Source organism: Colius striatus, chromosome 2, assembly GCF_028858725.1.
Source record: "Colius striatus isolate bColStr4 chromosome 2, bColStr4.1.hap1, whole genome shotgun sequence".
Classification (NCBI taxonomy): Eukaryota; Metazoa; Chordata; class Aves; order Coliiformes; family Coliidae; genus Colius; species Colius striatus.
In genome coordinates, this window is record NC_084760.1 from 86,541,889 (window position 1) to 86,555,047 (window position 13,159).

The window sequence follows — 13,159 nt, forward strand, 5'->3', positions numbered from 1 at the left end:
ACAAATACTTCTGATTTTTAAAGAGTTTTTCAACAGTTACAAATAATTTGTAATAAATAGCTGGCAGAACATTTACGTAATGCTTTGCAGTGACTTCACATTATTTGGAATACCACATTTCTATCTCACTAAAAACACATCAGTTTTGTCACTGATTACAGTGAAGTAATTCACAATTACAGTTCACATAATGTGATATTATTGTATCAAAAGAAAGCATGTGGTTATTAGTGACATTCATTAATGTTCAGGACAGCTATGAACCTACTTACCAGGGTCTGGAGTAATTTTGTTTCTATTTTTGGACAACACAGTTGACCGTTGAATGAACGCTGCCAAGACCATAGCCCTGCTGTCCACTTTAACTTCTTGTTCCTCCTGACACAATATACACATAACAACCTGTCTATGTTCAGCCACTCTAGTTTGCTCTGGTCCCAAGGCTGTGAGTTTTGCATCTGAAGTTACAGGGCTAAAATATTCAAAGAATATTAGTGAGCAAGTTATTTGAAAAACATTACAAATAAGGTCATGATTTAAATGTGATTATTGAGCTTTCTAGCTCTGTGACAAATGCTATGATAAAAAATAGTTTTGGCATTTATAGAACAATTTATATGTGCCCATAAATAGAACATATTTTACAGAAAAAATTCTTAGGCTGCCAAAAGCACCACCCACTCCAGTTTAACATAGAAACTGTATCTGTGACCCTCCATTATCTCCATCCCTTAAGTATCTAATAAACTCTGAAAACACTCTTCACTCCCTCACCTAATTATCATCAAGCTTGAAGTCCTACTTCTAGCTACAAGGAGATTTTCTTCAAGGTCCTCAACAGATATATAATCAGCTACTGCCAATTTAATACGTTTAATAGCACAGTCTCTTCAGTATTACTAACAATTTACTGGATAATTTTATGCAAAAAGTTATTTGCTTGTTTATGTTGAGCACTAATGGGGATGGGACAAGGCAAGAATCAATATTTAGCCTGCCATCTTGACTTTCAGAAGGGGAGGAAAGCATTGCATTTACTGCTGCATTTTCAGTCTCAAAAACTTTATGGATAGTTTTCCCATTAAGACTAAGAAAAGCACTTTTAAGCAGTAACAATAGGACAATTTGATGAACAAGTTAAAGGGAAAAAAAATTAAAGGAGATTCCTTTACCTATTTTCATGAACTCCAGAGGCAGAAGTATCTAGCTCCTCCAAAGTTTGCTGAAAGAGTTCTTTGTTTTCATTAATGAAGTGCCGCTGCATCTCGGACATCTGGGCCATGATCTTTTCCCTGCGCAACCTGGCAATCTCCGCTTTGCGCTTCCTTTCAGCTTTGTCTTTATCACGTGAACTCTGAAATTGCATTGTCCACCCTGTCACTTTTACTGTCTTGTGGCAACAGACAATTTATTTTAGCTACTGAGATGTGTAACTTGTACCAAACAATGAAAATCTCACACAAAGATAAAAGAGAAGTCTACCAAAAACTTTTGTGCCCTCTTTCCTCTTTCATGTTCAATGCCAAGTTAGAACTGCAGAACCAGAAGTGTACTTCTCCCCCTCCACCTTTAAGTGTATTTTGTATTTCTCATCCCTTTGAGCATTCATAAGATAAAAAGGTAGTTGACAGGTCTTGTCTCCAGCGTTACTCTTCCTCTCTACGAGCAGTATTCCTAAATGCACTACAGTGTTCCAACGTCTTTGTGTACTATCTAGAATGCCATGTCAAGTTAAACAAATCAGCAGAGCTTATATGCAATGACTTGCATGGTCTTTTAACAACTTTCAAAGGGGTGTTTAAGTACAGGAAGAGCAGAAACACTAAATGCTGGGATCAGTACTACAAACAATACTAAACTTGTAGATTTGGAGACTACAATATACAAAGAAAAGGCAAATAATCCAGGCACAATCCCAACAGTTCTTTCAAACAAATGGGTTTAATCTCTAAACTGAGAGATAGAATTTCAGAAATACTGATGTCTCCCATCTATGATTTAGAGCTGCAGTTAGAAATGTCCTTTGCTAGTCACAACCCAGACCCATTCCAGTTCAGACAACTGTTACAGATTGCTTTTACCTCCTCTATAATATTTCCTTCTGTCTCGGCCACCGGACTTGTAGAAGAGCTTTCTCTTAGTTTCTTAATAGTATTAAAAGTCTGTAAAACAAAAATCCAACATTTAATTTGTTTGTGACATATAATTGTGTCTACTATAAGGCTGGCCAGATAATACACATTGGTGGATTCTAGAAGAGGAACTAAGGAAATCATCACAATACTATTAGGAAAGTTTCAAAAACCTTTCCATCATTTTTAGTAGTTATATAAAATAGATTTACCTTCAATATCCATCTGATCATGTCCTTGTGCACTTCCAGATGAGGTGCATTCTGCAGTGTTTCTAGCATAGCTAGAATACTAGGGGAATTATTGGGTGCCTCTCCTGGTCCTGAGAAAAAATTACAACGACAATTGATTATACTGTTATTTGACAAACAAATCATCTACTAATATTAACAACAACAACAAACCCTATAATATGTTCAGTAGCTGAAGAATTCCTTCAATATACAAGCCCGATATACAACGTTTCTTCCCACTTCTGCAGACACTTTCATGAATACCCTTCTAAACTCTAAGAAGTTAGACAGTCTTAAAAGTCTTGCTCACTGACTATACTGTCTTAAACGACAAACGTACACGGTCCCTGGTTGTTTTCACCTTGGGAACAGCCATGTAGAACTTGCAATATTTTCATTCCCACCTACTGTAAATGAAGTATCTTTCAAAACTAGAGGCCCTAGTCAGAAGATACAAAGGAGATTCAAGATTAAAGGACCATTTAAGAACACAACTCCAGTTTTTGCAATTGTAGCATCTGATCATGTACAGTAATCTTTGTGGAGACACTGAGTAAGATATTCAGAATCAGGGAATTACTGGGAATTATTCACCTCTTGGATTTCTCCTCTAGAAAAAACCTTTAGTATTGCTGCTATCATAGAATCTACATGTATGTAAAGCACATATATATAGTCAACTTGGTAAAATTTTGATGGATAAACAAATATACTCTTCTGGTAAATAATTTTTCATAAGAACAAAATAAAAGATATTGGCACATATTTCAAATTTACTATACGCTTGAAAAGAAAGGCATACTTGATATTTTCTGAGTGAAGGTAAAGGTTACAACATTCTCCTCACTGAGATTCTCCAGATGTTGTTTTTCTTCTTGTAGTGCCATGCCAAGCAAATGCAAAACCTGGGTAAAAATTATAAATTGAAGTTCTCTTCTTAAATAATTAATATAATCTCTTCACACAATTTGGTTAATTCTTTAAGAGACAAGGAATTCTTATAATAAAATTTGATAATAAGAATGTGTTATATGTGTGATGGTGCTTGTTTGCAAATTCTTTCAACTTTGACAGACAAAAAAAAATATACCACTTTTATCTTTCTGTTTGCTGTCCTGTCTAGTGAGTGAGAAGTCAGTGCTTCTTGGCTTTCTCCTAGCAACTGCATGTTATCATTAAGTCTCTGGACAGAAGAATGATGCACACTTTATAACCTTTTCAAATACAAAATTTAACTGACAAAAACTTTAAATTATTAAACTAGAATTACTTTAACACTCTAGAAACACATTTTAAATGATATTAACTCTTAGGTCAGTAAAAAGCTGTAATGTCCTTCAACACAAACTGAAATTACCCTATTTGGCACTAAAATAATCTGAGTGGCATTTTACAGCTGAAATACTTATTTGTTGTTGGTGAGTTCTATCACGCAAAATCAATTGCTCTTGTCACCCCATACAAATTGGCAGGATGCTCTACACAAAAAGCATTACTGAATTCTTGGAACCAACACTGAACTCCATGTAAGGAAAAGATAATCACAGGAAGAACTGTTAACATTTGCAATTGGAATGCAACAGTCTAAGCATCTACGGAAAAAGTAGTAGAACCTGATTTAAGTATTTAAAATTTGTTTCAATAAGTAATAATTTTTCCCCAAGTCCATCACATCCATCTATCAAGGTCTGATAAGATATGGGCCACTTGTTTGAGATGTCTCTCATCATCCTTTGCATGGTGCTTTCAAATTGTCAGTGGTTAACTTGGGAAAGATGTGCAGTAAATTTCATGGCACCAGTATATACAAAGTGGCATGAGTTTCTGAGCAAGCAGTAGGTCCCAATGAATCACACACTTTCGACAACAACAGAGAGGTACTGAAATGGCTGAGTATGTTTTAGTTCAGTTAAAAAAAAAAACCCACCATCTTATTCTATTCAAACAGTTATTCCAAAGCCTGGCATTCACACCACCTACATGTAACTAACTACGTTCTTCAATCTTTGCTGTGATTGCATCCACTAAATAGTGGATGTCAGGAGGTTGGGGCATCCCTTTTTTCTACTGTATCTAGGAGCAGGACAAGGGGTAATGGGATGAAGCTGGAACACAAAAAGTTCCATTTAAACATAAGGAAAAAGTTCCATTTAAACATAAGGAAAAACTATTTTACTGTGAGGCACAGGCTGCCAGGGAGATTGTGGAGTCTCCTTCCTTGGAGGTCTTCAAGATCTGTCTGGACACATTCCTTTGTGACCCAAGCTAGGTTGACCTGCTTCTGCAGTGGGGTTGGACTAGATCTCTAAAGGTCCCTTCCAACCCTACCATTCTATGATTCTATGATTGATAGTACTGATACATTCTTCAATTTTCAACTTTTTTTGTGTAATACAGAATTGCTTATGTTAATTTAGATTTACCTATAAAGCTAAGCTTTTATAGCTATAAAAGGTAACAGACATCAGAAAGACTGAAAGTAAAAAAAATGAATAGCTCCAAAGTTGGGGTTTCATTGCAAAATACTGTTTAAAAATCCATCATTATTTTTTAAAGTTTGGGTTTGGATACAAAACTGACAGTTCTGACCAATATGAGTAGTCCTTTCGTGGCAGTTCACCACGTACCACTACACACCCCAGAAAATGAGCATCAAGGACAACAAAATCTACAGTACCCCTCCAGATTTCTAAAGGTCATTATAAACAGTGAGGAATGAACAGCTCAAGTGAGTTTCCCAAAGCTGAGACATTTTCAAATTAGAAAATTATTTTCTGTACTTATGATTTTTTTCTAATGTGATGTAGCCTAAACTGAAAGCAAGCAAAGGAACATCCAGAAAAAGTCAATCTGCTTTAGTCAATATGCAGTAACTCAGAAAAACTGGTTCTATACCACAATAAACATTATTTCAACTGGTTCAAGCCGAATTTTTCCCTCTCATTTGCACGCATTAGAAATTTAACTCTGTCTTCCATTCACTTTTGAAAATAAATAGCATTGGAGGCAGACAGGTTTCCCTGGTCTGGTATATCAGAAAACATCATTTATTTCTCACTCAGAGCGTTCTGTGTATGTTAGATCCCAAATAAACAACCCAAATCTATAAAATCATGTTAAACTGGTAAAAATACATATTCCTTCCTCTAGCACAAGCATAATTTTAAATAAGGAAACATACCCTTTGCAGCATAGACTCTGACCAGGCATAGCCATTGTGTTCTACTGCCCACTGCAGTATAGTTCCCATAATGCACAGCATGACATCGCACTGCAGAAGATTAACCAGACTCGCAAAAAGCGGGCAGAAAGGAGGAAGAGCTGGCGGTGGAAGCGCTGAAAGGGAAATTTGTGTCTGACGTTTCAGCATCTCTAAAACTTGCAACACTTACATAAAAATGTCTGACTTTCGAACAGCTTAACCCAAGTCAGCTTACAGTTGCTTGGTAAGTATTATTACAGGTAACAGGCTGTAACATTCAACATGGCTTGTCATGTAACAGAAAAGCCAAAGGAATAAGCCATTCAGAAGGCTGGTTCCATAGTGGATCAGATTCCCATCTATAACAGGGGAGACATAAGAGGGATTGCTACATTTTCAATTTCTGGCTAGCCTAAGAACAGGCTACTAGTACTAGGGCAATACAAAGCTTCATAAGTGCTTCCCTCTTCTCCCATCTTCTCTCAAATACCTGTATCTTCCCTGTTCTGTCTTTTCAGCTTTCTTTGTGCTTCCTCTGCCTGAAATGGAAGAATAACAACAATGTAACACAGGAAATTAATTATTATCTTTATTAAATTAATTCTTAGCTTTATTACAACACCACTGTTTTTCCCCTTTTTCTCAGCCTTAAATAAAACAAGAAAGCTTCCATGTCTCTTCAGTTTGTCTTACATTCTACTTGTAAAGTGGGGCATGCATCTTTAAAATTAATCTTTCACCTTGAGCCAGCCTGGATTCTTTTTCTAGCATAAAACTACAAGACAAGACTGAGCTAAAATGGTAATTTCCATAAAAGTAAGCAAAAACACAGATTGCTTAAATAATTTTAGTAAAATAAGACAGGGTCCTGAAAGTCCAATGATTTCAACAGTTCTGTATAGGGCACAGGGTTTGGTGGCACAGAAATCAATGAGAATTCTTGGACAATCTTGTTAATATTCTCAAAGAAGTTAACTTTTAAAAGTTAACTTTTAACAACTTGATAATACTTCTTCACAGAATGAAGCTTTGGAAAAAAAGCAAACCAAGAAAGACACAAAATAAAAACAAACAAAAATGAATGTTTACCTTTGATTGCTCTGCCCTTGAGAAGTGATAGAAATACAGATTGAAGCTCCTGGCACATTCTGGTTTTAATTCATACAGCCCCCTGCCTGTTAATCCAGGTTTCCTACAAAAAAACCCAACAAAACAAGTCCTTATGTTCACTGGTTATTAACATCTAAACATAAATGGTTCACTAGAACAGCTGAAAAAACACTGCTCGATAGGCATTCTAGAAATCAAATCAGTAACAGTATTAAGAATGATATATGATTAAAGCCATGGGAAAACTCCGCGTCCAGCCCTCTTTCTTCTATCCTTTCATTTTCACTAATTTAGATATTCCATTTTCAACATTGAAATATTACAATAAAGGAAAACATACTTGAAACATGCCACTTCTTCAATCACACTTTCCATTCCTGTCTCTCTGTTCTCCTACATTGAGTGAAAAGGCAAGACACTGTGTTACTGTAGTTCTTGGATAGAACACTTTCAAATATCATATGACACTAGATAAGCACACAAAATTAAATGTAGTACAAAGTCATTTTACTGGCACTTGAGAACGCTACAGCACACAGCATGAAAATACATTCAGGAATAGCATCTCTGGAAAAATATTTTTAAAATATTAAAAAAAACACACCATTTCAAGTGCTTAATTTTTACTGCTTTTCCCTTTCATAATAAACTTAGGCTAAGCAAGCTAACTTAAGAATTTATTTTTGTTACTGTAACATCTATCTTAGGAATATACAGTCAGTATTTTTGGTTCCTAGGCCTTTCAAACGAAATAAATACAGGAAAGCTAAGAAGGAAGGTCACTGAAAAATGGTAGAACAATCACAGAAGGCAGCAGGAGAAATCAGCTCAAATACATGACACTACTTCATACACTGGTTACTACTACATATTCCCATCCATTTCCTGCAATTGACATAGCAGTTAACAGGCCAGGGAAAAAGTATTTAAGACTGACAATACAATTTAGAACTCTAGCTTAAATCCTAGTTTGCTTTTTCATCCAACTTTAAATTATTTTTTAAAAAATGATAATGTCACCCTAAAATTTGTCTTTTCAAACAGTTTAAATATTTCAAACGATGAATAACATTTCAGAATTTACCATTAAAAGCACTACCAGTATAGCAGAAGATGAATTTTGAATTTTGACTGTCTTCAGAAATCTCATATGTAAGAGAATATTTAAAAAATAAACTTTGCTATCCTACAAACCACTCATATCAGAACTCGGATAAATGGTTTTGTCCATGCAAATGAAGTATTTATGTTACACAAGTTGTTATACTGTGTCTGATTCCATGTCTTTTCAATTATTGTTGGGCTTTAAAACAGCTTATATTTCTGGAGAGCTCCAAGAACTTGCTTCCACACATCTATTCAGGGCTTACAAGCAGACTGCAGAGACTGCCAGCCATATGGCCTGATAAGAAACTATTAGAGAGTGAAGAGAGTTGAAGAAGCTGTCAGGTTCCTATTTCTTTCATGTGCTTTTTCTTCTTCTATAGCTCTTTTCTACCTTCTCCATGACAAGTATTAATCTGTACTCATGCCAACCCTGCTCTTAGTATAATCATGCTGCTCTCATTCCACATTAAGTGGCACAAACTTGCATAGGAAAAAATTTCAGCAGTCAGCCTTATAAAGTTGTTGTTTCTCCCCCTGCCAAGCTGTTACTTACATCTTCAGGTAATGCCTTTACTAGTTCACTGTGAGCCATTGGTCTGATGCTCAGCTGATGAATGATCTCTCGTTTGATTTCATCTGTTGGGTTTACCTGTCCTATTCCAAGACTGAATCTTTCACCTGTAAGAATAAAAATTTTTTTTTAAAAAAATTATTTAAAAACTTTATTTCTCTACTTTTTCAACTTTGGAAAAGATTGAAAAATAAGTCTCTTCTGTGAAACTTTGTGTTCACCTACCAGGGTTCCAAAATGCATAACATTAATCTAAACCAGTTCCATAGAATCCTAATGGCTGGAAAAGATCTTTAAGATCATCGAGTCCAATCACTAACCTCACACTGCCAAGTCCATCACTAAACTAAACCATGTCCCTGAGCACTTCACCTCAAGGCTTTTTTCTCATAGGAAAGACGTCAGAACTACAGTAAGTTCAAATGAGAACTGAACTTGAGATAACAATAAAAGATGGTCATTCCAGACCATTAAAGAGACTACATTCTAAAAAATAAATTAAACGCACTCTGAACTTACCAACAATCATTATAATGAGGTACAGCATCTCTTCTATTAGGGTGTTATTTTGTTGAACAACATCCTGAAGTAAAATAAAGAAAGAATTTATATCTTTTCAATTAAGGGTAAAAGAATTATTCCATATACTAATTTTTTTTTTCAGTGCTTCAAAACATTGTGTGTTTTCACCCTTAGCACTCCCAAATAAAGCTCTGCTGAAATGGAATCACAACTGCCTTAAGCTTCTTAAACAATGAAAGATTTATGCACCAGCTTCTGATGTTTACCACTTTTACTTGTAAAAAATACCTGTGCGTATTTCAACCTGCTCAAACAAAATTAAAATGTAAGGTTTCCTTTTTTATAAAAAAAATTATGTAGTCTCAGCACAACACCATCTGACACATTTCAAAAACAAAATTGCAAGTTTTCTACTGCAGTAGTATACAAAATACCTTGTTAGTATTTTCTGTGCTAAATCTTTTGCCATAGTCTGGAGTACTAAATATCTGATAAAGTTCAAAGCGACTCAGCATTATCATCAAGAAGTGATTTGGATCCATCATAGACACACCTGTCTATTAAAGAAAAAAAAATAAACAGAAAACAGATTGGGTATTATCCTAGCATGTTTGCATATTTAAATACAATGCTCACAGTATACTCTTTATGAAATTGATTCCTATTGCTCTGTACTGAACACAAAGATTTAATTACCTATCTTTACTCTCCTAGGACTCCAATAAACAAGTGACAGCATGTTTGACAAGCAGGATCCTATGTTTTATCAATAATTTCTGATCAACTTTTAAGTGCAATATAGTCAAGTTACTCCTATCTCAAATACTCTAAACGAAATTCAATGAAAGATTTTTGGTTGGTTGTTATTGTTGTCTCAACTTTCAGACGGCATAATATCTATATCATAGCACATGAAGATTTTAAAAACAAATCATGATCCTCAAAACAAAGGCTGAAGACTTCAGCAAGACTTCCCAAACCACCCTGGAAAGGAGAATACTAACATCTCAATATAGTCACGAACATTCACTTCCATTTCTGAAATCTACTAGCCAAAATTTTACCTGTTTAGCAAACAGTGCATCTAAACTAGTCAATTATAAATATTTCTTATGTTAGTTTACTACTGCTAATAAGACTATCCTTAAGACAGAATAATTTCCAACAAAACTGAAGGATATCTACCCAAACGGGCAGCTGTAGCTGATTATTAAAAATTAGGGGCAGATCAAGCCTCAGGGAAATATGTGTGAAAGCAGATGTAATTCAGGTCATATGCAACATTTTGGTTATTCCTAACTCTAGGTAATATTTGAGGGACTTGCTCAGAAAAAAAATTGCTGTCTAGGTGAACTACACATCCCAAGCTGCAAATTGCAGTTTTTATCACTCTTGATGTAGAAGTAATGCACCAGACATCCCTATGTGAGACCCAAGCAGATTGCCAAACTCATAAAATCTCTTCTGAAGGAAAAAAAAACCCAAACCAACAAAACCACAAACTACTTTATGAGGTTCCACTTTCTGTCCAGCATTTTAGATGTCAGCTTTCAAGGGAGTGAGAACACGAACAACATATTGAGCACGTTACCAAACACCTGCAGACTCATACAACTTACAGTACAGCATGACAAATTAAGTAAAATATTACATTTTTGAAGATGTAACATTTACACATTACACAGAAAATTCTGCACTTTCCACAGTACACTTAAATAAAACAAGGATGATGCTTCCTTTACAAATCATCCCATAAGAGACTGATACAATAAAATAAAAACAAGCTCTTCCACAAAAATTTAGGTATTTATTTAACATTGTAAGGTTCTGATGGACACAAAACCAAACACATACATATCCTGAGAACGCTTGGAAAAAAAGTCAAGTGACACATGTGGTTACCTGAAGCATTACTATGTCCTTGTCAAACATCTCCCTCCTGCACTTCACATTATGATAATAATAAATCTGAAAAAACCCAAACACACGGTAATTAACAAACATCACATTTAATCCAAATTTAGTTTCATTATGGAAAAATAAACTTTGCAATACAGTATCAGTAAACAAAAAATAAGTCTGTGATCTGAAAAAAAATACACAAATGTATCTGTATGCAAAAAACATTTTTATATAGCCCAAAATTAGTTGTTGGCTGTGTTGAGTTGATCTAATATCTAGACCATATACACTTAGAATGAAAAATCATGTCGACCTCTTTGGGCTACAATTTAACATATCTACTTGTTTAGCAATTAAGTGTTTGAAATTCACAGGAGATAAAGTCCTTGCAGTTGAAAAATTGTTCTCTCTCTGCTCCATGAATTCCTTTTTACTTATTTGAGTTATAATCTTTCAGGAATTGTCAGTTTCAGCAAAATGTTAATACTGTGAAACAATCATACTTAATCCAAACCATCCTGGGAGTGAACTGAAGACTACTGCACCAAGCAGCAGCAACAACACAATCACTGCATGGCACTAAAATGGGGATATGTTTGATTCTACCACAATCAAGGAAAAATTAAAGAGGGCTGTCAAGTTTCTGTCTGGGAATGGAAACAATATTCAGTATGCTAAGCCTTCCTCTACAGACATGTCATTTTTCACCTGAATTACATGGAATCTCTTCTCCACACTAATAATCCACACATATAGATGCACATTCCTATCTTCCAGGAAAATATCCAAAAAGGAGCTGGCTGAACATGAGCTCTCCATAGCCAAAGGAAAGAAAAAGGACACCCTTTGTGGGAGTGTATTACTTAAACTGAACTAGGCTCTTAATTTCAAAGTGCTGACTATCAGGGAAATTAACGGATACTTATTTCTCCATTAAAAGCCATGCTGAAACTTCAGATTTGATGTATACCAACAGTAATATGAGTGCTGCTATAATTGTACATAACTAGAATTTTTGTTTTGATGACAGTAAAGGATATCGCCTTATAAAGACCCATCAGGTTAAGAGGCAAGAAGTGTCAGAGTAGAGTATGTTTGAGCAGTTTAATTCAGCCTCCTAAAACACATGCTTTGCAATTATCTACTGAAGATGGGGGCTTGTGGGAGCGAAAAGAGTTTCTTGCAAATAAATCAAGTTAACACCTCACAGAACTAAACCCTATTTCTGTTGTAATTTGCATCTTGCTGAGAAAATCACTTTAGACAATCACCCTGGTGGGTGGCACTGACACTACAGTACTCATTTTGTATTTTTTTATGCTTGAAACACCTAAGACCTAATTGATACAAACACAGAGAAAATGAGTTTACAGATGGATGAAGCTAGTCTCCACAAGTATGAAAGAAATGAGAGAGAAAAGTCAAAAAAACCACTCAGTTCTGTGCTGGTTTTAATGCTTCTGTGTGGTCTTCAGATTTCAATTACTTTCTGAAGATAAATAATCATATCTTAATGGTGCATATTTTTATATTTGATACACTTTTATGTGAAGGTGATGAATGCATTATTCTAGATACTCAGATCTCATTACACACTTCACGCTGCTGTTGGACAGTATACAGTAAAAAGGCTAAGACTCATTAACTGCATTACATTAAAATTTCTTTACCCACAGAGCACTAATTTTACTGAGCACTGTAGCAGTCCCGAAACTAAAAAGCAACTTCTAACAAATTAAAGACCAGCTGAAAAGTACAAATATTCAAATGATGTGTTGATATCAATGCGTACCTCATGTTGCCTTCCATAAGATTTACTTAAGTGAAATTTAAAATGAACACAGGAAGAAGACATTTTGATGTCTGAAATTACCTTGGTGAAGTTATCAGAAAACTGTGATTCTACAGTTACTATGTACTTACCTGATTAACAAGAGAGAACCCATTTCTTCTCCACATCCCTGCATGCACTTGGGCACACAGGACTAGGCATCGTAGAGGATGTTCTATTAACATAGGTGGGCTAAGTTCACTCTGTGTTAAGAAAATACAATATTTTGATATATACCAAGAAAATGAAAATGGGATTGAAATGAAGGATATTTGGGATAATTAAAATATTCTGGCAATACAAAAGAGAAACAAATCCAACACAAAAGGTTTTACGAGCCTATTCAAGAGTTTTTATATGCTTTAGTCTTTGCTCCACGGAAGCACTCCACACAGGCTTCAGGTTATTTGTACAGTAAGTTTCATATTTTAAACATCAACAGTATAAACTTAAAAACATTGTCATTTGCTTTCTGTCATTCAAAGGTGAAGTACTTCTTTTAAAAGACAGCGAGATTTCTTTTCCCAGTTATGTTTTCTCCTCTTTCAA

At 35.1% G+C, this 13,159-nt stretch overlaps 1 protein-coding gene across 4 annotated transcripts in view; it reads right to left on the minus strand.

Annotated features, from left to right (window-relative positions):
* The window catches only part of UBR2 (ubiquitin protein ligase E3 component n-recognin 2), a 59,264-nt gene that overhangs the window by 16,926 nt on the left and 29,179 nt on the right, over positions 1–13,159 (minus strand). For all 4 annotated transcript variants that reach the window (XM_061991356.1, XM_061991354.1, XM_061991355.1 and 1 more), the window contains 14 exons: positions 12,703–12,813; positions 10,780–10,845; positions 9,312–9,434; positions 8,875–8,938; positions 8,338–8,462; positions 7,018–7,070; positions 6,657–6,759; positions 6,058–6,106; positions 5,547–5,701; positions 3,168–3,270; positions 2,345–2,454; positions 2,082–2,162; positions 1,173–1,354; positions 273–472 (listed from right to left, as the gene is read on the minus strand). In XM_061991356.1, coding sequence (XP_061847340.1) covers positions 273–472; positions 1,173–1,354; positions 2,082–2,162; positions 2,345–2,454; positions 3,168–3,270; positions 5,547–5,701; positions 6,058–6,106; positions 6,657–6,759; positions 7,018–7,070; positions 8,338–8,462; positions 8,875–8,938; positions 9,312–9,434; positions 10,780–10,845; positions 12,703–12,813 — 1,525 coding nt within the window. The remainder of the gene's footprint in view (positions 1–272; positions 473–1,172; positions 1,355–2,081; positions 2,163–2,344; positions 2,455–3,167; positions 3,271–5,546; positions 5,702–6,057; positions 6,107–6,656; positions 6,760–7,017; positions 7,071–8,337; positions 8,463–8,874; positions 8,939–9,311; positions 9,435–10,779; positions 10,846–12,702; positions 12,814–13,159) is intronic.